The sequence below is a fragment of the Rattus norvegicus genome, chromosome 18 (genome assembly GCF_036323735.1).
Source record: "Rattus norvegicus strain BN/NHsdMcwi chromosome 18, GRCr8, whole genome shotgun sequence".
Classification (NCBI taxonomy): domain Eukaryota; kingdom Metazoa; phylum Chordata; class Mammalia; order Rodentia; family Muridae; genus Rattus; species Rattus norvegicus.
Genome location: NC_086036.1, coordinates 52,093,221 through 52,118,008, shown reverse-complemented (window position 1 = coordinate 52,118,008; position 24,788 = coordinate 52,093,221). Strand labels below are relative to the sequence as shown.

At 42.9% G+C, this 24,788-nt stretch overlaps 1 protein-coding gene and 1 long non-coding RNA gene across 4 annotated transcripts in view; one reads left to right on the top strand and one right to left on the bottom strand.

Annotated features, from left to right (window-relative positions):
- The window catches only part of Gramd2b (GRAM domain containing 2B), a 97,929-nt gene that overhangs the window by 62,048 nt on the left and 11,093 nt on the right, over positions 1-24,788 (bottom strand). The window contains exon 1 of one of the 3 annotated variants that reach the window (XM_006254748.5): positions 4,996-5,301. The exons of 1 other annotated variant lie outside the window; for it this stretch is intronic. In XM_006254748.5, the coding sequence (XP_006254810.1) occupies positions 4,996-5,078 (83 nt within the window). In that variant the 5' untranslated portion in view covers positions 5,079-5,301. Of the gene's footprint in view, positions 1-4,995; positions 5,302-24,788 lie in introns of those variants that run through there. One more of the 3 variants, XM_063277299.1, reaches the window with a different exon arrangement.
- On the top strand, positions 5,510-10,474 carry LOC120098295 (uncharacterized). The gene is made up of 4 exons (XR_010059837.1): positions 5,510-5,662; positions 7,441-7,540; positions 8,898-8,994; positions 9,123-10,474. It is a non-coding gene; the product is annotated as an uncharacterized LOC120098295 (long non-coding RNA).

The window sequence follows — 24,788 nt, the reverse complement described above, 5'->3', positions numbered from 1 at the left end:
AGAAACTCTGGAAGGTTTCCATCTCTCTCTCTCTCTCTCTCTCTCTCTCTCTCTCTCTCTCTCTCTCTCTCTCTCTCTCACATACACACACACACACACACACACACACACGTATTTCACAACCATCTGTAACTCCATTTTTAGGGAGTCCGAGGTCCTCTTTTGGCCTCTGAAAGCCCAAAGTTGTAAGTGAAGAAAATTTTGAGTTAATTTCTAGAGATAAAAGAGAAGAGAAAAGTAAATAAATAAGAAGCAGAGGTGAGGAGAGGGAGCCAGACGGAGATAACTCAACTCCTATTTCTTCTTCATATGAGTTCTTCTTTTGATTTTACAAGAATATTTTTACAATTTAATTTCTCTAGTATTATTTCTAGCTAGGCTTCAAAGAGGCTATTCACGTAGCCTTTTGCTCAGCTAACATTACCTCTAGTGTTTAATTAATAGTTTAAAAGTATTTATTTTATGAGTTTGAGTGTCTTGTTTGCATGTATGCAATTGTACTGTGTGTGCGTAAGGTGCCTGTGGAGACCAGAAGAGGGCGTCCATCAGACTTCTTGGGACTGGAGTTATGGTTGTGAGGTACCATGCAGGTGCTGGGAACCAAACCTGCATTCTCTGCAAGTCAGTGCTCTTAACCACTGAGAGATCTCTCCAGCCTCCTTAATCAATATTTTAAAGATTTATTTATTTATTTTATGCATACGAATACACTGTAGTGTCTTCAGACACACCAGAAGAGGGCATTGGACCCCATTACATATGGTTGTGAGCCACCATGTGGTTGCTGGGAATTGAACTCAGGACCTCTGGAAGAGCAGTCAGTCAGAGAGCCATCTCTCCAGCCCCTTAGTCAATATTTTAAAATGACTAATTAATTATCATTACATATATTTATGGGCATATATTGCATATAAACACATTTAAAACATGGAATGAGTAAATCAAACTAACATTTAACATCTCACCTAACATTTTTTAAGGATGAGACATTTGATACTGTCCTGCTTTGAAATATATAATTATTTTAGTCCCTTTAGTTACTCTTCTACCTAACACATCTCACATGTATTCTTGTCATCTATTTGAAACCTCTTTATTACAAGTTACACTCAGTGTGTGTGTGTGTGTGTGTGTGTGTGTGTGTGTGTGTGTGTGTGTGTGGTGTGGTGTGGTGTGTGCCGTGGTGTGGTGTGTGCCCCACACACATGTATGGAGGCCAGAGGGCAACTTCTGGAAGTCAGTCATCTTGTTCTGCTACGTGGGACTCAGGAATCAAACCCAGCTTGTCAGCTGACTGACGCTCTGAGCCATCCTGTCAGCCCTGAAACTCTGAGGTCTGAGCACTCCCACTCCTTCCCACTTCATACTCAGGCAAACTATCATCCTGCTCCTGTGACGTCAGGCAGTATTTGTCATTCCAAGCTTCATTTATTTCACTTCACCTAATGTCTTCTTGGTTTATTCATGTCCTAAATCTCAGGACTTCCTTCTCCCCTTGATGTCAAATGACACCCCCATACCACATTCTCTACTATGCAGACCGATTATATTTTCTTCATCTCTTTATTCACTAATGGGTAAAGGCTCATTCTATAGCTTTGCTATGTGAATAATTCTGGGATGAACATGGGAGTGCTACATGTTACCTCTTTAATACGGGCCTGCTGGTATGACTGGCTCACTAAAAGTGGTGACTAGTACTAGAAAAGGAGGTTGAGACGGTCTGTGTGTGTCCAGAATTAGAGGGACCTCAAACCCTGGCAGAAGACTCTGTGTTTTAGAGTAGGCTATGAAGAGATACTCTGGTGTATAAATTCTGGAGCAAGGACCAGGGACAAATCACCATCCGGTGTTTATCTCTCTCGAGATACTGGCTTGAATCTGAGCTGCTTTTGTATTAATCCTTCTCAGCCTCTCAGAGCTTCAATGCTTTTATTTGTACAGTGGAGATACAATGTTGCCTGTCTCCCCCTATGTGCAAGGGAATGTGAAGTTTTGAGCATCTTCCCTCTCACATAGCAAGCATTCTTAACAATGCCAACTATTATTAAGAGGGGGGCTGGTTCTGGTGGCTGCAGTTACGGTCCCATTCTAATTTTTTTTCTTTTTTTCTTTTTTTTTTTTTTTTTTCCGGAGCTGGGGACCGAACCCAGGGCCTTGCGCTTGCTAGGCAAACGCTCTACCACTAAGCTAAATCCCCAACCCCTACGGTCCCATTCTAATACTTCCCATCCATGTTTACTGAGATACCTGGAAACCCACAAACCCTTATGTTTGTAAGCATAAACATCTGGCAAGCTAAAAGCTTTCCACATGACATTCTCACGCTGGTACACTCACAACAGCATTCCCTCTTTAGGTACCTCTTATCCTGACACCAGAGCAAGGGTCAAAGAGCTCAAAAGAAAATGTAGATGGAAGGCTTAGACAATTCTACCTTGTAGGGAAAAATAAGTTAGCAAATTTTGCAACAGTTTACCAAAGACGGCAGTAGGCATATATCGTAGCTACAGGGATCGGTTAGAGATGAAACTTTGTATGGTATCTTGTCCGTTTAATGTGGCAATGGCCACATTTGTGCCTAGGCCATCCCACAGTTCTTTCAAGTTCCTGAAGGACAGATGCAGAAACACATTTCTCCTTGAACTGATCACTAGGATTGTACAAGTAGGTACTGCAGTATTTGTTGAACTGAAACCAATTTGTGAAATGGATGATTCCAAATGAAAGAATGTATCAGAGCTATGGGCGTCAGTATCTCTCCCTTATGTCAAGCTTTGAAGGAACAAAACTTGTATCAATAGGACACAAGGATTCCAAAGCTTGACAGCTGTTGGGTAGACTTGAGTCATCCTTCTTTCTATAACTGGAAGTAGATTACTTGGGTCTCAGAGTAGGAGTTTCAAGACCCTGGTTGTCTAGTCCTGCTTCTGACCCTCAGAGCTGCAGTCACAGACACTGTCTATAACACAGTAAAAAGACTAACCATGCTGAGTCTTCTTCAGAGAAATAAAATATGTAGAAAGTAAACGAAGAGCAAAGGAAAGTGGTATTATTTAAAAGGCCATCTTTTTCTTAAATGTTTTTGTCTTTTGAGCCAGGGTCTTTCTATGTAACCCTGGTTGTCCTGAAGCTTGTTATGTAGATGAGATTGGCCTTAAACTCATAAAGAGTGTCCTGCTTCTGCCTCTCAACTGCTAGGATTGAAGGCGTGTGCCATCATACCCGGTCATAGATCTGAATTATTGTTATACAGTTGGATTTTATTCGGGGGTAAGAAAAAAATGTTTTTATGGGAGTTTTACTTCTGGCAACACTTTCCCTTCCTTATAACGAGTGGGAAATACACCACTTCTCGACCTTTGGGTAAGACCAAGTAAACGACGAAGAACATTAGCTTAAGATGCCAGACACTGGACGGCAAAGAGCTGTCAGAGGGCCAGAGACCCAGGAGAGAGTATGGCCACAGCCTTGAAAGCACGGATCAAAGCAACTGACAAGTATCTTTTTCCCACCTTTTCATGTAAACTCAACTGACAGTGGTTCTCACCCTTCCTAGTGCTGAGAGCCTTTAATACAGGTCCTCAGGTTGGGGTGAACCCAACCACAAAATTATTGTGTTGCTACTTCATAACTATAATTTAGTTATAGTTAAGAATCAGAATGTAAATATCTGTTTTTTCATTGTTTTAGGCCACCTCTATGAAAGGGTCCTTGGACCCCTAAATGAGTGATGACCCATAGGTTGAGAAATGTAATCTAGAGTCTGGAGTCTTGTATGCAACCCTCATGTGAAACAAAGCAGTGACCCACAAGCAAAACAATAACAAAATGAAACAATGGTAATAGAGACTGAGCCTTTACTATTAGAAATTGCCACTGAGAGGAGTATCAATAAAACATTGTAGGCTCTCTAACAACTTAATACCATGAAAGAAAACCAGGCTTATTTAGGTAGTGATTGTGCCATGGGTTAATGTTTCAGTGACGTGGACAGAGCAAATCAGCAATTAGTCAAAGATTTTTTTCTTTTAAAAAAGAAGAACAAGAATAACAATTGTTTAAAAACTACACCTCTGGGCTATTAAGTGGGTGCTCAGAGTAGCACAAGAAAGAAGAGAGTTTCCTTATAGGAGTAAGTCCTGGTGATGGGAAAATTTGTTTTCTGTTTGAAGAGTTTATAGGTCAGATAATGGGAAAATCTAATAGACACATAAATGCTTTAAGAGGACAGACACAGCCATGTATAAAGTGTTTGTCTTAGTATATATCTCAGTGTTCCTCCACAACACTGTAAATGGCGGCGGTGGCGGCGGTGGTGGTGGTGTTATGTGTGTGTGTGTAAGGGCACAGACTTTGAGGGAAAGATAAAGCACACTTGTTTCCAACTCCTCTCATAAGTAGAAACAGTGAGGAGAACCAACCACGAGCTCTGAATCAAATAAAATACACATTATTGCAAAAGCAATCAGGAGATGACATCCAATAACCAAAGACGCCTGGATTTCCCCAGATGTCATTCAGAAATAGAAGCACTGAAGCAAAGTTTAGCACGGACTTTTGACATGACTCCAAGATTGGAGGAGTTTCCCTAAATCTCCTTGGGAATTAGAAAACATCAACTATAATTTCAGATCCAATAATTCTCATCACCACCGGATTTCAGGATAGACAATGCATTCTTCAGTGAGGAGAGGAAGGGAGGAGACAGGAAGGGAGAGCGGGAAAGAAAGAACTGAAGACGAAGGGAGAGAGGGAGGGACAGACGGACACAGGCACAGACAGAGAAAGAGAGAGAGAAAGAGGGAAGAGGGAGGGAGGAGAGAGAGAGAGAGAGAGAGAGAGAGAGAGAGAGAGAGAGAGAGAGAGAGAGAATATATGATTAAGATATGTATAAAGGCTGTTTCTACAGAAGTTCAGAAAGCCTTTCCCATCAGAACACAGGCTAACAATTCGGTCTGGGCGCGTAGCGTCCGTCCAGCAGAGGTCACTTACTGGGCCGGGCCAACTTTGCCTTCTCTCTTGGTGAGCACTTTGGCTGGCTTGGCGTCCTCCACCTCTTGCTGGAGCTCAGTCATCAGGGCCGCGTCCCGGGAGTACCCCAGGACTCGGCTCCCTATTCGGGGCTCCCGGCTCCCTGTTCTCCTGCACCCTAACGCTGCGCATCCAGGCAGCTGAGCTCCCGGGCCGCCAACATGGACACGTTGGAGCCAGTGCGATTGGTCCGAGCTGGGCTGGGAGAGCCCAGAGGGAGGGAAGGGGAGGGTGGAAGCAAAGTGACAGCCTTTTTCCCCAACCCAGGAGACAGAGGAGGAGCAAATGGAAACCTGTTGAACTCGTCTTTCTGGGAGAGGACGCTAATTGGCCAAGCAGTTGAAACATTTGCCTAACAAGACACAACACTGTAGCCGCCTGCTGTTCTAGGTCCCCTCTCTCTTTCTTTTCAACCCAGTGGGTAATAGGGGCGGGGGTGGGATGGGGGAGTAAGCAAGGGGTAGCAGCGGGCTGCAGTGCAGGAAGTGGCGCGCACTGAGTGGTGAGGGCTCACAACAGTGCCCTACGGGCCGGTCCACTTCCTCGCCAAAATCTGGCACACAGAGTCTTGACTCACTGAAGACCGCCTCCTCTCGGTGCTAACAATAAGAGCCCCTCAGTTTGTCAGGTAGGAACAAAGGGAAAAAGTATTCACCTAGCTGATTCCTTCTAGTTCTTCAGTGGGAAAGAGACGGGAGAGGCAGTGAAACAATCATCGAAACTTCCTTAGCAATTTTGGCGGGGTGTGGTTCGGCTGAATAATAATCCATTACCACGTATACATCTCCCATAGTAGAGGTTGTATTTTTATTTATCCATGGATGACATTTTGGGGGCGCACCCCTCTCCCGCTGTTATGAATGCTGCTGCTATGAACCGGTGTCCAAGTCTGTTCAACTCCCTGCTTCCATTCCTTTGGTTGCTTATCTAAAAGTAGACTTGCTCGGTCACGTGGTGCTCTGCGTTTAACTTTATGCAAAACCATGATCAGGCTGTTTTGTTGCAGGAGTTCGGTGAGTATTCAGGGTAGTTAGCTCAGCTGAGTTAAAGGGCGCTAAAATATTCATTCTTCAGTATCTCTGACTAGAACTTCTGTAAGTGAGGCAGAACCGGGGAAGGTCATAGCAGTAAAGTACCAGAAGGAGTAAATAACCTGCGTTATTTTACTTGCTAAGTTTTTAATTACATCACCAAACAGCTAATTTGTTTTTTTCTTCCAGCGATTGTCTTTTCTAATCGTTTAAACTCTATTATAAGAATTGCAAATATATAACAGCACACACAAAAAGTAATCAGAGCCAAAATCTATACAACTCAGTAAGCATCTCTTCAGATAGAACTGGCATGCTGGCTGGGGGTTAGTGGAGCATGCCCTTAATCCCAGCGCTCAGGAGGCAGAAGCAGACAGAGCTGAGTTCCGGGCCAGCCTGGTCTACAGAGCAAGTTCCAGGGCAGCCAGAGATCCTGTCTTGAACAAAGAATTGGCATTTGGAACAGTAGCTCGGAAACTCCACATTCCACTTTACCCGTTCAGTGTGCAATATGTTTTATGCTCTTATCTGCCACCAAAACCAAGAGACTCCCGACAGAGCTAGAAGACACTCAACTCCCTCTTCTTTGTGTCCTTCCTCCTGCACTCAGTCTTTCTCCATCTCCTAACGCAGACTTCCTTGTTCTCTTTTCCTGTTATACTGTATCCATATGTACATTTGTTTACACACTCACCAATATTATTCCCTTAATCCCACAGATGAGAGAGAACGTGTAGTTTCTTTTTTTCTGAGATTGTATGTCTTTGCTTAATTTTGTACATTCTAACGTCATCCATTTTTCTACCATTTTTAAACTTCATTTTACTTTAGAACTGAATGGTGTGTGTGTATACATATATATATATTATTATTTTTTCCGGAGCTGGGGACCGAACCCAGGGCCTTGTGCATGCTAGGCAAGTGCTCTACCGCTGAGCTAAATCCCCAACCCTATATATTATTTTTATGATTCATTAATCCATTAATGGACAATGAGGTTGATTCCAATTCTTTGCTACAGCAAATAAGGCAGCAATTATCAGGAGATGCAAATGTCTCTGAGGTAAGGTATAGGTAAGGCACTATCTGAACATGTCCCCAGGAGAGCAATTGTGATCATGTGGTAGTCCTACTTCTAAATTTTTTTGAGAAATCTCCAAACTGATTTCCACAATGGCTTTATTAATTTGCACCCCCACCGTGACCAATGAATAAGGGTTCTCATTGAATTACTGTACAATAAAATCAAGCACAGTATATAAAACATAGCCTCAGTCAAGCAATAGTAGAGAGACAGAAGATATGGCTTAAGATGTGTTTTTGACTTTGCTCTGACTTTTCGCTGATAAGAAACTCATTACTTTCCTTCTTTCAGGCTTCGGGAAAGCTAAATTATTTTCTAATATCAAAGAAGAATTCTAACCATAGCTTTTCCAGTTACTGAAAAACTTTGGTAGAAAATCTGAACTCCTCATGTATGTATATATGTTTTATTTATTTATTGGGAGGTAGATGCGTCAAGTCCTTTAGAATATTGGTCAAATGTTGACGTTTATTTAGATTGGTCAGATATACTGCACATCTGTCATAAGCCCAAGGGCAGAGTTCAAAGAATGAGTTTGGAAATTGAAGTAGAGATGTGGTTGCGGTATGTAACCAGATGGTTACCTAACTCATAGTATGTAGCAGGGTGTACATTTATTAGTCAGTGTGACTGTGCATTAGCTGATTCTGTAGGCTGACGAGGCCACTCGAGGGCTGGTGATACATTTCAGAAGATGCCTGTGAGTTTTCAAGAGGAAAACTGGAGACTCTGTAATAACTTACCCATGCCCAGTATACATGATCAAACTATCCCAGAAACACTTATCAGCCCATTGCTGTTTTCAGTTTCAGTTAATTATCAGAAGGGGCGGGGGTTGGGAAGACTTTGCCAGAGTTAAGAAAAAAGCTGTGCAGTAACACTGGAGAGCGTCCTTCTCAGGCTTAAAGGAAAGTTGTAAGAATCAAAGTTCAGAAATATTACTGGAGGCTAGTCACTCTTGAACACTTTATATTAAATAGGAAAGTCTGGTAGATACACTCTTTACAGTAGAAGAGTATATTGTAGACCTTGGAAGTACCTACTGTAGAGCTTTAAAAATAACAAGACGCAGGGTAGTGCCCGCTTTGGGCTGGTGGTCTTGGGTTCTATAAGAAAGCCAGCTGAGCAAGTCACGGGGAGCAAGCCAGTAAGCAGCATCCCTCCATGGCCTCTGCATCAGCTCCTGCCTCCAAGTTCCTGCCCTGTTTAAGTTCCTGTCCTAACTTCCTTCAATGATCAACAGTGATATGGAAGTGTAAGCCAAATAAATAAACCCCTTTCTTCCTTAAAAAAAAAGAAAGAAATGAAATGAAATACAATAAAATCAAAACAAAAGAATGCTTTTTGAACCATTATTTCCCAATGCAGATAATAGTGTATACTGGGACACTGAACCACTTGAGCTTTCTGCCTAGAGATGAAACAACCACATTTACTATCTGTGTTGAGAGGAAAGGGCAGAGAGGTATAAAATCCTTGGGCCAGAGGGTAGGTAGTTCAAAACCACCAGCACACACCGGGTCCCATGAGAACAGAAGAGGCCAGGCAAAATCTTTCTCATTTCAATGTTCTTTAAGTTCTGAAGAATTTAAATTACTTTTTGTTTTTAAAGGCAGGATCTAGACCCAGCTAGCCTTGAACTCTTACCACATCCGGCTTGGGTGTGATGTAGAAAACTGGACTCCAGAGCTTTGTGCATGCCAGGCAATCACTGTATCAACTGAAGTACACCTTGTCCCTTCTTTCAGTTCTCCTCAAGAATGAAAGAAAGAATGATGCCATATGCTATGGCTTAGATGAGTGTTCCCGGAGCCCATATGTTAAAAGCACATCGCCCAGCTCATGGTAGGATCGGAGAGGGGGTAAATCCTTAGGCATGGGACCTAACAGGATGAAATTAGGTCCCTGGGATGGGGTGTAGTCTCAAAATATCATGACCTGGCTCTTTCTAATTTCTTTCTTTTGTTTTCCAGCTACCACAAGGTAAGTAGCTTTCTCTGGCGTACTCCCCAACCACACTACATTGCCTCTTCACAACTTCCAAAATAACGAGTGACCAGTACAACTGATTGTGAACTGAAATCTTCAATACTGTGAGCCAAGATTCATCTTTCCTTTTCTGTAAGTTGATTATCTTGGTTATTTTGTTATAGTAATGAGAAGCTAGCATACTACATAAACAATAAATTAAAGTCCACCTCATATTTTAAAAGACATGCCCATCTTCTAAACAGTAAATGTTATTGACCACGGCATGTGATGTGGAAGGCATTTAAAGTCATCCACACTGGCTTTCTAGTGGAATCCAGGCCCTTAGGTCTAGCAATGGGAGGACCTGGTATTTGAACTTAGTTCTTCTAAAGAAGGTCTTAGATCTTGCTAACTTCTTTTCTTATTTTCTAATGCATATTTAGGTGGGTGTAGATATATATTGAGCATTTCATACATGCCTGTGATAGTTTGTATATGCTTGGCCCAGGGAATGGCACTATTAGAAGGTATGGCCCTATTGGAGTAGGTGTGTCTCTATGGGTGGGCTTTAAGACCCCCATCCTAGCTGCCTGGAAGTCAGTATTCTGCTAGCAGCCTTCAGATGAAGATGTAGAACTCTCAGCTCCTCTTGCACCATGCCTGCCTGGATGCTGCTATGCTCCCACTTTGATGATAATGGACTGAACCTATAAACCAGCCCCAATTAAATGTTGTCCTTATAGGAGTTGCTTTGGCCATAGTGTCTATTCACAGCAGTAAAACCCTAACTAAGAAAATGCCTAATGTTTTGACTAAATTCATTCTCATTCCACCCCCTGTAGCTCTTCTCCTATCCCTCTCCACTGTTCCTTTCCAACAAAATGTGTGTGTGTGTGTGTGTGTGTGTTTAAAAACCCTATTAGTCTATTTAATGTTGCTCGTGTGCATGGGTGTAGAGCCAGGGGTGGAGCATGGGTAGCCTCTCAGGGGATGCATCCCTAAAGGAAACTAATCTTTCCCCAACAACCATCACTTGCCAATAACTCATCTACACACAGGACATCGTCCCTGTTCCTTCCCTGGTCCGTGCTGGGATTTTCTCTGGCTTGATCTTGTACAAATCTCATACATGCAGTCCCAGGTGATGTGAATTCATGTGTGCAACCGCCCCATCATGTCAATCCAATACCGTTTTGCTGCTGGCCCACTACTCTGACTCTTACAATCTTTCTGCCACTGTGATCCCTGAGCCCTAGGGGAAAGGGATGTAATATAGATGTCCTATTCGGAACTGAGCACTCCATAGTCTCTTTTCTTTTTTCTTTTTTTTCTTTCTTTCTTTCTCTCTTGTTTTTCAGAGCTGGGGACCGAACACAGGGCCTTGCGCTTGCTAGGCAAGCACTCTACCACTGAGCTTAATCCCCAACCCCAGCACTCCATAGTCTCGTATCCTTGGTATGGTGACTGGTTTTCGGGCCTTGGTATTGGTTGTCCTCTATTGCAAAAAGAAGTCTCTCTGTCGAGGATTGAGAGACGCACTTATCTATGGGTATAAAGACAAGAACTTGGGGGAAGGTTGTTACTATGCCCGTCTAGAACAGTAGTCGTATTAGGTTTTCCCCAAGGGCTTATGACCTAGATAGTCATAGGTTGTCGGCCCAGTTAACAGTACCAGGCACCCACTCCGTCACTTGTTCAGTGCCAATTTCTTAACACTCCGTCGGTGTAGTCACTTCTGCATCAGTTACATTCTTTTCTGGAATGTGTCTCACATATTTGTACTTTGTCTTCATTCTTACTGGAGGGAAATGGGAAACCGTTGCCTACCACACACTAAACAAAACTTAAAGATCAAACCTCCATCGCTATTAAAAGACGAGTCTGATCTTCAGGGAGGTTAGTGGCCCAACAATAATAACAGAAACAACAACAACAAAACAGTGCTCCCTAGAAGATGAAGACCCGATTTTTTAGTCTTTGGGGGGGGGTGTCTTGTAGGATTATAGAAGGCCGAATAATGCCAAACACATTGTCGATGGCAAAGGATAAATGCTATGTTGGAGTGTCCCAGCAGGGACTCACAAGTGTGAATACAATATGTGTAGAAACAACTTGTCCAAATGCAGAGAATAACTGACCCCAGGGTACCCAACCCAAACTGTCATGCCTACCATGCAACCCCTGCATCTATGGTTCAGGGAATGTTGTGGAAGAGGAAGAAGAAAGATTGTAGGTATCAGAGGACTAGGATGTCTCCTGCATGCATGACAGGAAAGCTGCCCCTATTAAATGTCTACAATATAATTGCCTGAACAAATCTTGCACAACGATAACTGAGCTGACACGTGTCTTAGTCAGTGATTTTGTTGCTGTGAAGGGACACCATGGCCATGGCAACTATTATAAGGGAAAACATTTCATTGGGGCTGGCCTGTAGGTTCCGAGGTTTGACCCATTATGATGGTGGAAAGTGTAGCAGCAGTGTAGGCAGACATGGTCCTGGAGAAGGAGCTGAGAGTTTTACATCTGGATTCAAGGTCATCAGGAAAGAGATACATTGGGCCTGTCCTGAGCATCTGAAACCTCAAAGCCCACCTCCAGTGACATATGTCCTCCAACAAAGCCACACCTACTCCAACAAGACCATACCTTCTAAGAGTCTCTGGTGACCAAGCATTATGATTTATTAGTCTATGGGGGCTATTCCTATTTAAGCCACCACAATATGTCAGTGTGGATGGAAGAAATTTCCCATGCATAGATGAAGAGCTGCAGACAATAAGAGAGGGAGAGTCAGTCTTCTGCAGGGATAATTGCCTTCATAGGTTATCTAATCCCAAGTGACCAGCCCTAAGCACACATGTATATGAGCAACCGGAAATGGTCTCAGTAATTAGAAGATTCCAGTTGTTTTATAACTAATCATCTGAAACTGTAGGGGTTCCAAGAGTAATTTATTATTATCTCTTATAGTTCTATGAGTTGACTATACTCAGATAGATGTGTACCACTCTTTTGGGTACAGTAACATGGAGCCCATGGATGGAATCATTAGAAGACTCATCAAGCTTGATATGCAAGATGCATTTTCATTGGAAGAACTGGCTCTTTAGTTGGACAGGCCAACTGGGCTGAGGGCCAGCAGGACATTCCGGTTTCCCCATGTGATATTCTACTGAGTGGGCGAGCTGTGGCTTCCTTACATATAACATTGAGATCTTGGTATACTTGGGTTTTTGTTGTTGCTTTGTTTTGTTTTGTTTTTGACTTGTTGGGACCATATGTCCTGCAAAACAAGGTTGCATCTACATCCTATTGTTATGCAACTTTAGGTATGTTGGATTGTATTCATTAAAGGTGAGCTGCAGACTGACCTAGATTCAGGATATAAATACCAGGAGCCGGGTTACCAGGGAAAGTCATTTAAGACCAGCTGCCACAGAGTAGCCCTCAGAACTTTCTCGCTGGGCCTGTGAGTTAACAGACATTTCTAACAGCACTGTTTTAAACATATGAGATTTGAAAGTGAGCAAAAGGATAAAACCCGACTTGTTATCAGTCCTATGTTCTAGATGTAGAAACCAAAATTTGATAAGTACAACCAGTCCTCTGTATTCACATATTCTGTAGCCTCAGGTGTAGCTAATTGTAGGTCAGAATGTAGATGCACCTACAGTGGTGTTGACTACACTGAACATGTATGGAGATGTTCCTCACTCATATGACAATTATTTACACAGAATTTCCATGATAGTGTTAGAGAGTAAATGACTAGAGGTTAAGTGCAGCTTTTATACCAGTTTTTGTTCAGGACTTGAGCTTCATTGGCTTTTGATGTTAGAAACTGTCCTTGAAGGATGCTGAGGGACCACTGTATCTGAGAGGCACCATTTCTCAATGAAGAAGAGAATCAAAGAAAAAGGCACTGTATCAGTTCAATGCGTAAGAAATACGAGGACAACGAAACAGAGAAGAGTAGATGTGGGGGAGACATGTTTACATAGGATGATCAAGAAAGCCCCACCCAGAGGTGATGGCTCAGCTGAGTTTTAAAGGACAAGACAGAGGAAGTCCATGAAGATCTGGATGCAAAGAGAGCCAACAGAAGGGAAGAGGTAGAAACCCAAAGACAGTGTCTTAGTTAAAGTTTCCATTGCTGTGAACAGACACCATGACCGAGGAAACTCTTATAAAGGACAACCTTTAATTGGGGATAACTTACAGATTCAGAGGTTCAGAACATCATCATCAAGGCAGAAATCACGGCAGTGTCCAGACTGGCATGGTGCAGGAGGAGCTAAGAGTTCTACATCTTGTTCCAATGGGAACCAGAAGACTTACTTCCAGGCAGGTAGGAGGTCCAAAAGCCCACCCCCTACAGTGACACACTTCCTCCAACAAGGCCATACCCCCCAAATGATGCCATTCCTTGGGCCAAGCATATTTAAATCACTACAGACTGGCTGTTGAGCTCGGCACATTCTAGACATAGCAAAAGGCTGCACCTCTCTTGTGTCCCTGCTCTAGGGAGGGAGACAGCTGATGTCTCATACATGTAATGAGTTTTCTGTCTGTCTTTTTCCCACCATTTCTCACCCTCAAAAACAGACAACCCTCCCCCCAAACAAGGACCCTATTTGCTGCATTCGCCACTGTATCCGAAAGTGTTGGTTCATGGGAGATGCTCAATAAGTATTTGTCAAGTGAATGACTCATTGAGTAGCCCTTTATAACCACTAATGCCTAACCACACTCCTTAGAATAGAATTCTCACTGACCTACAAAATTTGAACGCTGGTATTTTTTCCCCCACTTCACGGTGGGGAAAGGATTGAATGAAAAAGAAATATATAATAGAGAATTTCTCCTCACAACTTAAAAAGAAAAGCACGGGCTCATTCTATGTCTCACTTCTCTGCTAGTCGAGGACACATATCCCTTCAACATAACAGGAGAGTCCAAGACTTGCAGATGCCCTAGCCCACAGGTCACTGTTTATAGCACAGAGATACAAGGCAGAGTTGTGGAGTCTAGAAACACCCACATCACCTCTTCTTGTCCTTGTCTTGTCATGGTGCCTTCAGTCATGGGCCTGCAGGGTTCTCCCTTTCTCCTGTGCAGCGCTTGACATCTTGTCCTGGAGCAGCGATCATTTAATTATCTCTAGAATCAGACTTTGTTACTTCTATCACGTACGTTTTATGGCTTGCTCAGACTTTACTCATTCCCTCTTTATACCTTCATCGTTCTTTGTGACAAATCCTTGTAGGGTTCTCTCCTCTCCCCATTCTCTCAGCTGTGCTCGACTACTTGTCTTGAAATGCTAGTTCACAGGAATTAAGTTAGCCCAGCAGAAAGATGCAGAAGCCTGACAGAAGGGTAGTTGAGAAATAGAAAACCTCTGTTCTCTTGTCAGTTAGCTACAGATTTCCTTTGGGTTTTGGCTCAGTCTTAAAAATAGGCCCCTCGTTTGAGGGAAATTGTGCCCAGTCTCCTCTCTTTCCCCCCTCTCTTCCTTCTTTGTTTCCTTCCTTCCAACAGTTTTTTTTGGGGGGGAGGATGGGGATAATCACTTTATGGGCCAGGTCATATTCTGGGTGACAGAGCTATATACACAAACAGGTAGCATGCTTGCTGTAAGTGAATTTACAATTTCGTGGGAGAGTATGTCCACAGACAGACATTTACCAAGCATGTATCCATAGACTGGTTTCATAACTAAATGCTTGGTACTAAGAACTGTCATGGTGTCAAAGAGTGGAGGGAGAAGGGGGGGGCGGCAGAAGGGGAGGTGCGGTCCAGTCATTCCTATTCTCCTGCTGTGGGTCACAGGAGCAACCTCCCCTCCACCACATCTGCATAATGTTTTAGAACTGGTCCTCCTCTGGAAGTCAGGAGAACTGGGCTTCAGTCCAAGCCCTGTGCTTTGTGTTGGAATGTGAGTCTATTAATGGAGCGCAGAATGGAACTGTCCTCGCTGCCTTAAGGGTAGCGCTGGCTAGAGCAACAGCCTCCTTGCTGCTTCAACTCAATCTAAGCACCGTGGAGGGGAGATGACGTGATTTTTGTGTGAACCAATTGCAAAACAATTCGAGTTTCCTGAGGGTAATTATTACAATCCTCTCATCTGAGAAGATGGGGCCTTTGTCTTCTTTTAGCAAGGCTCTGCGCTTTGAAGTAGTTTTTACTTAAAACAAAAACAAAAACAAACAATCCAGATGCAATCAGTGCGTTTCTCTGTGTTAAGGTCATAGATGAATTAAAATCAGAATTTAAATGTAATTTTTTTATACTGTAACCAAATAAATTAGCTAAGAACTAATCTTATTCCATATCAGCCGATAGGCAATAGTCTGTCTACCAAGATGTGGATCACGAGGAGAGTCCTTGGGATGCTTAGTGCTATAAGAGTGTAGAGCAGATCTGCAGTGGAGATCTGATGGCGGCTGCTGGTATCATCTTGGCTTCTCTCTTATCCCAGATGGTGCCATAGTGTTTGTTTATTTTTGCCCTCGGATGTTCAGGAGGTTGGGGGTGGGGCAGCGATTGTTTGTGGTGTCCTTTCAGTAAACAGCTCACACAGCTGAACTCCAGCAGGAGCAGCTAAGAGTTGTGGCAGTCAGAGCCCGGACCAGGGATAGAATAAAAGTCAGGCTGACTGAGACTCTACATAAATTCTACTGCCTTGGATGGATGACTTACTTATCCTAAGTCTCACTTTCCTCATTTGTGGGGCCCCTGGGACTGGGACTAGCAGCCACATTTACTTCCTTAGAACCATTAAGGAATTTTAAAAAGATCACTGTGTTGTGAACAGTATGCCGGACACACACTAAGCGTCAGATTGCTTGTAACTATTAACTGTCATTATTACATTATGGATCAAAGAACTGCTTTTAACAAGTCAGGAATGTGGCTGTCCCTTAGCTCATCAATAGTATTTAAAGCTAACCCACAGAACAGAGGGGATTAATGTCAACATGATGGAGGAGGCTACATGAGAGGCGACCCATGCCATCCTCTCAGTATTCAATCATATTCAGGTTGATTTATTCATGTCAGAAGTTAAGGCCATGTCCTCAGGTTAGATGTTTACACATATTTAACGTGTTAAATCTCTGCTCTGCTCTCTAATAAGTCTTCTTGCTCCACAGATAAGAAAAGATGGTTCTTAACACAAAAGCTTAAGCTCAACCAAGTAAAAGCGTTATTTGAATTAGAGTTAATCAGTATTAACTTAGTTATCAGTATTAACTTAATTAACAATCAATTAATTAACTTAATAATAATTAACTTAATTAATTAACTCTTATGAAGATTTATGGCAGCTCTGATTTGCTGGGGACAATCCTGATACACTCCTATATCTGGCCATCTTACAACACAGTTCCATTTCATTTCCTAAAGAGTGACTCTGCCTTATTCTGTAGTATAGGCTGGCCTCAAACCTACAAATGCCTTTCAGGTGACCAGATTCAGGTTATGGGCGTGTGGTCCTCCACCCACCTTTAACCCTCAGTGGTGGCCATACCAGCTGTTTTACGTGGGCATCCTGTTAACCAGTCTGCCTCTCTGGCCAGGGGCTGCTCTCCGTCCGTCAGTCGCTGTATTTCCAACATCTATTAAATGACTTGAAAGTTGGCAGCAAGTGGAGGTGAGAACAAATGTATTCAGTTATCCCAATTGCTGGGCTAGCCCAAGATCAGGCTTCACTCACAGGAAGCCAGGGAATGCCCTTAAGTATGGAGTTGGAAGCTCCCAATCCAATCGGAAGCATGGGCCTGACAAATTCAGTCTTGTTACCTCTCTTGACTTTGTTAAACACAGAGCAAGTACATTTTATGGCTCACTGAGGCACATCATATTGCAAACAGTCCGCTTCCTTCAGATGTTTCCTGAACTGTTTTGCTCTAGGGAGAAAGGATTTGAAGGCTCCTTCTCCTAAGCCCCGAGCTCTGGCTTTTAGTTTAATCGCTCAGGGAATCCATTTCTTAGAGTCTTGGCTATCTAAGGACTACTAAGTGTCCACGGGATCAGCTCTGCTATGAGGAAATCATAGCACAGACCAGAAAGGCAGCGAGATCAGCTAGGGACACTTTAGTTTCTCATTTTCCATCTGTGCCATTTTATCGATTTCAAAGGATGAAGAGTAGGCTTGGCTTAAGGGTTGGTGAGGAGCTCTTAGATAAGTTCTGGAAATATTCTTACATTTTTGATTGTGAGCCTAGCCTATAATGGCTGAGCCATCTCTCCTGCTTCTGAAAAGTGTTCTAAACATTGATCTTGGTGCTAAGTTACCTGCTTGTGTAGATTGAAGAAGTTCATTGAATATTTCAATGTACGGAAGTTCCCTTTCAATTTTAGCATTTTTTAAAGCTCCAACTGTCTTTGGTCAAAAATGGCTTTTAAAAAAGTGTGTACCATTAGTAAAGTAACAGACGAACTAAAACAACTTATACTAAATTGTTAATCTCTTTTTGTCTCTAGTCTGAGGATAAATGTCTCATTGTCTCTGCTTTACTGAATATTTGATGGTAAACTTCAGTGTGGACAAAGGAGTTCTTGGTCGGGACTTTCTCCATTGCTAGTCTTCATTCTTCTTTTCATGCATTGTATTGTAAAATGTGTGACTCTGCCATGGAAACCTAGGGGATATCTGCTGAGAATGTCCCAGGTCACATAAGTCCTGGTTTATTAATAGTGTGGATTGTTACTTTTTGTTTGAACAGGTATTTCAAAGGTTAGTTGAGGGGTGGAACCAAAGGGCTCAAGAAATGCAAGTAGGTTCTGTAACATACAACATGCTGTATGCAGATTAGAACCTTAGATTCTTCATTTTACTCTGTTTCTACTCCAAGAGGTCTTTAGGTAACGCTCAGCTGGCTGTGACTGGTTTACTAGATATGGGTCACTTGGAGATGGAGATTTCACACAATTCAAGAAAAAGAAGGTGAGGCAGTGAGAGTGAAACTAACCGAGGGCTTCTGATAGGTTAAGCATCCTGTGACGGACATCTCATTGTGCCAATAAGAAACGAAGACTAGTCAGAGTGCCAGGGCTGGGCTACTTCTCTCTGAGTTGTTAGGCGCTGACAATGTTTAAACTTTGTTTCTCTGTGTAGCCCTGCCTATCCCGGAACTTGCTGGCTTTGAACTTACAGAGGTCCTCCGGCCTCTGACTCCATCCTGAGCACTGGGACTGAAGGTGTGTGTCATCGCCACCAGCTATGTTTTTGAAATTTTCAGTGTCAAATTTCTTTTTTAATCAGAACATTTAGTTTAAGGTAACAAATGTCAATCACTTTGAAAATGAATCAATGTATTAGTTATGAAAATAAAATTATGTATTTTGTATTTGTGTCAAATGTACTTTCAAAAGCAGGGATGCTTTTAAGGCTGTCTTGGCTTCACGGGGATATATTTCATATGCTACAAAGTTCACCCTTTTAAAGTGTGCACTTTGTGGCTGGATACTGGCTTAGTGGTTAAGAACGCTTGCTGTTCTTCTAGAAGATAAACGTTTTTTTCCCCTAACACCCATGCCAAGCATCTAACAGCTATACCTCTAACTTAGGTCCAGGGAATCCAACACCTTTTTCTCACCGCCCCACCCCCACAGGCACCCACATACTTGTGCCAGACCCTCACATGCACATACAGAAATATACACATGAATATAAGAAAAATATTAGAAAGTAAAGTGTACGTTTCTATGGTTATTATATCACTAAACAAAATTGTTCAAGTATCACCAGTACCTTACCCTAGCGTGTGCCTTCTCTCCACAAACAAAATCAAAAGCAGAAACCCAAAACTCAAAACTCCAGAAACCCAAACTCCATATCTATTAGTCATCAGTCCTATACCCTAGGAAGACTGTCTGCTTTCTGCCATCACAGATTTCCCTACGTTGGGGCATTTTATTTAAGTGGAATCCTGTGGTCTTTTGTAACCAGCCTTTTCCATCTATGTTGTAGCGTTCGGTAGTATTTCACTCTTTACTAAGGTCAAATGATATCCCAATCCCATTGGTAGTCAATTTTACTTGACTGTTATATGACGGGTATTTGTAATAATGTATCTGTGCCGGTGTCAGCCGTGTCATTGGTGCAGGTTTCCTTCCAGCTTTGCTGAGGAGATTTAAATGATGGATAACAGAAGCAGGTTTCCCCGTGGACATGTGTAAGTTTGAGGAATCATGTCATAACTCTATGTCCGGCTTTCTGAAGAACGTGTCAACCTGCTTCGTTCAAAGAGGTTGTACGGTTGTACATTCTCAACAACAATAGAGGACCCCAATTTCTCTCTGTGCCCGACCCTGCATGTTAGTACCTGACCTTTCATGTATAGCCATGCCAGTGGACATGACATGATACCACTGTGGTATTAGTTTTTATGTCTTAGTGACAAGAGATTTTTTAGTGCAATATTTCACTTTATTATGTACTCATATGTTTTGTTTGGTGAAATATCTCTTTAATGTTTTGCTCACTTTTAAAAAAGACTTCTTTTTATTATTTTGTGTGTGTGTGTGTGTATGTGTGTGTGTGCCTGCCACATATGTGTGCATGCCCATGGGGGCCAGAAAAGGCTATAAAATTCCCAAGCGCTGGAGTTATAAGCAGTTGTCAGTCACGCAGCATGGGCATTGGAAACAGGACTCAGGTCTCCTGGAAACATAGCACGCCATTCTCAACTGCTAAGCCATCTCTCTGGCTTTTCCTTTGCTGTTCCCCCTCCCCCACTCCTTGAGACAGGGTTTCTCTGTGCAGTCCTGGCTGTCCTGGAACTTGCTCTGTAGACCAGGCTGGCCTTGAACTTACAGATCTGCCTGCCTCTGCCTCCTGAGTGCTGGGATGGTAGGTGTGCCTGACTTGCAATGCTTATTTTCAAGTGTGCTATCTTTTCACTCTTGAATAGTAAGAATTCATAATACTAGACCATCAACATATTCATGCTTTGTAAATATTTCCTTACCCCCTGTGTATCTTCTCTCGCTGTCCTGGTAGTGTAGTACATTTGACTCTATATACCAGCCTTTAATTAGTCCCTTACTTTAGGAGGGCTACATACTTTAGCCCAGTTCTGCTTCTTCATGAAAGAGGGCACTATAGATGTTTTTGAGCCTAACTCTTCTCTTAGTGTTTGCATGCCTGTTCCCCAACTTCCTCTCTGGACAGTAGCTTCTCTTTATCACAATAAAGTTATTGCGATGCTTGGATTAGCTCTAGGGAGAGAGCCAAGAGGAAGACTGCTTGCAGGAGACTGCTCAGAAATGGTAAGTTGCTGTCGTTTTTATTTAGAGACAGAGGGACCGGATCTAATGAGGCGTCACCTAGCAGGTAGATTGTCGCTCTGTCTCTCAGTGCACTCTGATCGTCTGCTGAAACTCCATGGGTATTCACCAGCAAACTCGACAGGCACATAGTAATTGTGATTTTATTTCCTTTGATCTCAATGATTGACAAGTCTTTGGGGTCTAAGAAATCATAGGTTAAAAATAAACTCATATTGGCAAAAGTGAACATTTTATCCTGATGTGGTTTTACTCTCATTAATTAGTGGCTATTTATGTAATTGCATGGAAAATAGTAGACAAAGCTTCCTCTTTGTCAATTGGATATGGGACTGTAAGAAAGGTCACTTGATAATGCAGTTAAATATTTACCATGCTGTGCAGCATTACCTCAGAACTATCATATGGAAGAAGAAACAGAAAGGGAAGCAGGCGAGGGCCAGTCTGTCATTGTTGCTGTCTTTATCATTATATATAAAATTCTATTGTTATTCTATTTTATGTGCATGGGTACTTTTCTTGCATGGATGTCTGTGTACCATGTGCATGCAGTACCCACAGAGGCCAGAAGAGGACACTGGGTCGCTGATGGCTGGAGTCATAGATGGTTGTGAGCCACCATGTGAATTCTAGGGATTGAATCTGGATCCACTAAAATACTAGCCAGTGCTCTTAGCCGCTGAGCCAACACTCCAGCTTTGTTTTATTATTATAAACCCAGATCTGGTGAAAGTTCAAAGTCAAATGATCTTAGTTCAGCCTACTCCTAGAGGCAGGAACTCTAGTAAATGCGGAGGTAGCATTCAACAGAGATGTTCTTAGTGTGTGTGTGTGTGTGTGTGTGTGTGTGTGTGTCTTCCTCTCTCTCTCTCTCTCTCTCTCTCTCTCTCTCTCTCTCTCTCAACAATTTGACATAAAATCTTATGTCATTATAAAGTCTGATGACCCAAATTCCATCTCCAGAACTCATGTGGTAAAAGGAGAGAACAGAATCCTACAAGTTGTCTTCTGATCCCCACATGAATCATGAATGCCACACACAGTGCATGTCCCTTTTCCCACAAAATAAAATAAAATAAAAACTCCTATCACTCCTTGGCCTTTGGATAAGATTGCTTACTAAAGTCAATACTCTTGGGCTGAAGAGATGGTTCGTTAACACACAAATATATTTCTCAGTTCTGAACAGTTATTAATTAAAGATAGGAACTGAAATAAAATTATATGTGTCAGTGCTGAAGCTATTTAAACATCTTTTGGGAAACAATCCCTCTGCTGTGAGATAGTCACTAAGTGAAGTGACAGAGGGTTCTCTCTCTCTCTCTCTCTCTCTCTCTCTCTCTCTCTGTGTGTGTGTGTGTGTGTGTGTGTGTTTAGTTTTTCTTATCTTAATTTCAATCCCTAAATCCATCTAGGGAATCCATTAAGGAAAGAAAAGGAAGCAATTGGGTGCATGTGGGGATTTTACAAAGACGAATGCCATAGTCTCTTCCATCAAAACAGGCAACGATTTCACACATGATGGGGAAGCAACATGAGACAGAGATAATCATGTTCATCCTAACCCAGGCTAATGAAGCGACTTGTGACCCAAGACCCTGTTGACTTTTGTCAACTTTGCAGATTTGTTTGGGAGACTTGCGATCTGGGGACCTTAAAGAATGAGGCAGACTACAGTCTAATGCTGCAGTCAACGCTACTTCCGTTTCAGCAATACCGATACAGGAGTGACACAAAAAGCAATGATCCAAGGAAAGTTGATGGAGTTCAGAAAAAACATGCAAGTAAATAAATGTCAGTAAGCACATCACATTTAAATATTAACAGAGCAGCCTTTCCCAGAAGTTTCTCAGAACAGATGGCTTGAAACAATTGCCTGGCACGTACTAGAGAGATTATATGTGAGAGAGCATGGAAGACCAGAAGGCCATGTCCAGATTTATGGTACACTGGGGACAGCTCCCAGCACACCCTTTTACCCGATAGTCATGTTCTGACTCTTCCAAAAAGAGTACATATGTCTTATAAATTGAATGCAAATGTTGGTCTCAGGAGGCATGAAAATCGTGTCCAAGACCCATTCAGGGGACAAAATGCACCAGAGGTAAAAGGCCCTTTGCCTTTTCTCTTAGAACTTCTCTCTCAGTTCCCCAAGGCCTTGTCCACCACAAGTCCTTCTTTTGACTGTGTTCTGACACTCCCCTCCCCTTTTAAAGCAAGAACAGCCAGGTCGGTAGATAAAGCTGAGTGTTCTCAGGTTCTTGTGTGGAGTCATTGACATCCTACGAGAAGCGGAAAAGCGCACATGGTAAACTTAGCCGAGAGCACACTGTGGGTGTTCTGTTTAAGCTCCACCCCCACAGCTTCCTGGCAGCAGCCAGGTATGCTCCGCCCCACAGTTGCCTGGCAACAGCCAGCTGTGCCTGACACTATAAAAGGGGCTGCTTGCCTCCTCCTCCCTCTCTTACTCTCTCTTATCCTCTCTTACCCCTCTTACTCTTTGTTCTTCTATGTTCTTGCCTCCATACCCCCCTACACGTGCCCATGGCCGGCCGCCTTTCCTCTCCTACTCTTCTCTCATTAAACCTTCCACGTGGAACCATGGTGTCTTAGTGTTTTCTGTCCAGGCACGGGCCGAGATTCAAAACCCTAACATACACTATACGTGATTCTTCCAGAAATGGGGATTCGGGCCTTGTAAGGCATCAGCAATTCCTTCTGCTATTCCTTGTCCTGAGATTCCAGGCAACTAACTTAGGAAATGTCCGAAAATTTTATTCTGATATCTAGCTGTCTAGTTCTTTATACCACATAGAATGGGATAATGTCCACGGGTAGGGCTGAGCATCCCGAAAATGCTGGGAAGCTCGAGTAATAGGCTCCCCTTGGGGCAACTCAATAAAAGTAAATAGGGCAACAGCAAGAGTATCATGGGAAGCAAATGCTCCCTTTTTTGATTTTTAAAAGGTGTTTCTTAAAGGATGAACGTCAACCAGAGGAGTTTTAAATAGTGCTTCTCACGTAGGCTAGGTAGCTCTCTAAGAGTATCACGGGGAGGATGATTCATAACCCCTTTGTCTCCAAAGCAAACAAGAACACAGAGTCACTTCAATGAGATGAGGACCCAGCCGTCCTGCTGAAAAGTCTGTGCTTTTAGCTGCTGCTCTGGGTTACTTGCGGGTTCAGATGGGAATTTCAGGGGCGTGACTTTTAGATTTTCCAGAAGCCTTAGCATTTCAAACTCCTGAGGGATAGGGATGTAAAACAGTGATGGGGTCCTTGTCTTGCGTGGGCCAGGCTCTAGGTTTCATCCTCAGCACCAATAAAACAAAACCAAGCACAGTATCAACAATGACAACACCTTCAGGACTGGAGGCTGGTGACTTTAATTCACAAATGGCGGGGGAAGCAGTCCCGTGAGTCACATTTCAACAGTTTTATTTTGGCTTTAAGCAAGTTGTGGGGTAGGGTTTATGATTTACTTTAAAGTAAAATAATTCCAAATCAAGGAAATATGGGAGTGAGCAGTAGAGATGAAGGATAGGAGATGGGGGGGACAGAGAAAAGGGGGGATAGCGGATGTGAGGGATAAGAGACAGGGAGCTGAACAAGAGACATGGGATAGAAGACATGGAGGAGAACAAGAGACGTGGAGGGCAGGAGACATGGAAGGATCAGGCAGCATGGGGGGAAGAGGAGTCTTTGGTGGGTGGGAAATATGGCAGAACAAAAGACATGCAGTGGGAGGAATTTGGAGATTTATGTTAATAATGTGATTTTTCACATGACTTCTGGCTGCGTCTGTGTTGGCCACAGAGTCTGGAGGTCCTGGAGGCTGAGCTGGGTCCTTAGTTAGCCATCTAGTTACTTGAGTAAGATCTGCTTTCAACAGACTTTCTTCTATGTGCAGAGTGTGCTGGGGGAACTGTATCCTTCACCACCTCCCCTCCCCTCTCAACCAGGAACTCTAGGGGGCGAAATATTCCTTTGTTTCTATGTGAATTTCCAATCTCTCACTACCTCAGAATCACAGCAGATAGCATTGGAATAATTGTTATATCACACACACACACACACACACACACACACACACACACACACACACACACACGGTATTTCATGTTTACTATTGTGTCTATTTCTGGGACTCTCCACAGACAAAGGACAAGTGAAGTGGCCCATGCTTTTAATCCCAGCACTCATGAGTCAGAGGCAGATGGATCTCTGTGAATTCAAGGTCAGCCTGATCTGTACTATGAGATCCAGCCAGGGATACATAGTGTGATCCTGTCTCAAAATAACAACAACGAAACCCACAAAACACAACCACCACAACAAAACCAAAAAAAAAAAAAATTCTCCACAATCCTGAC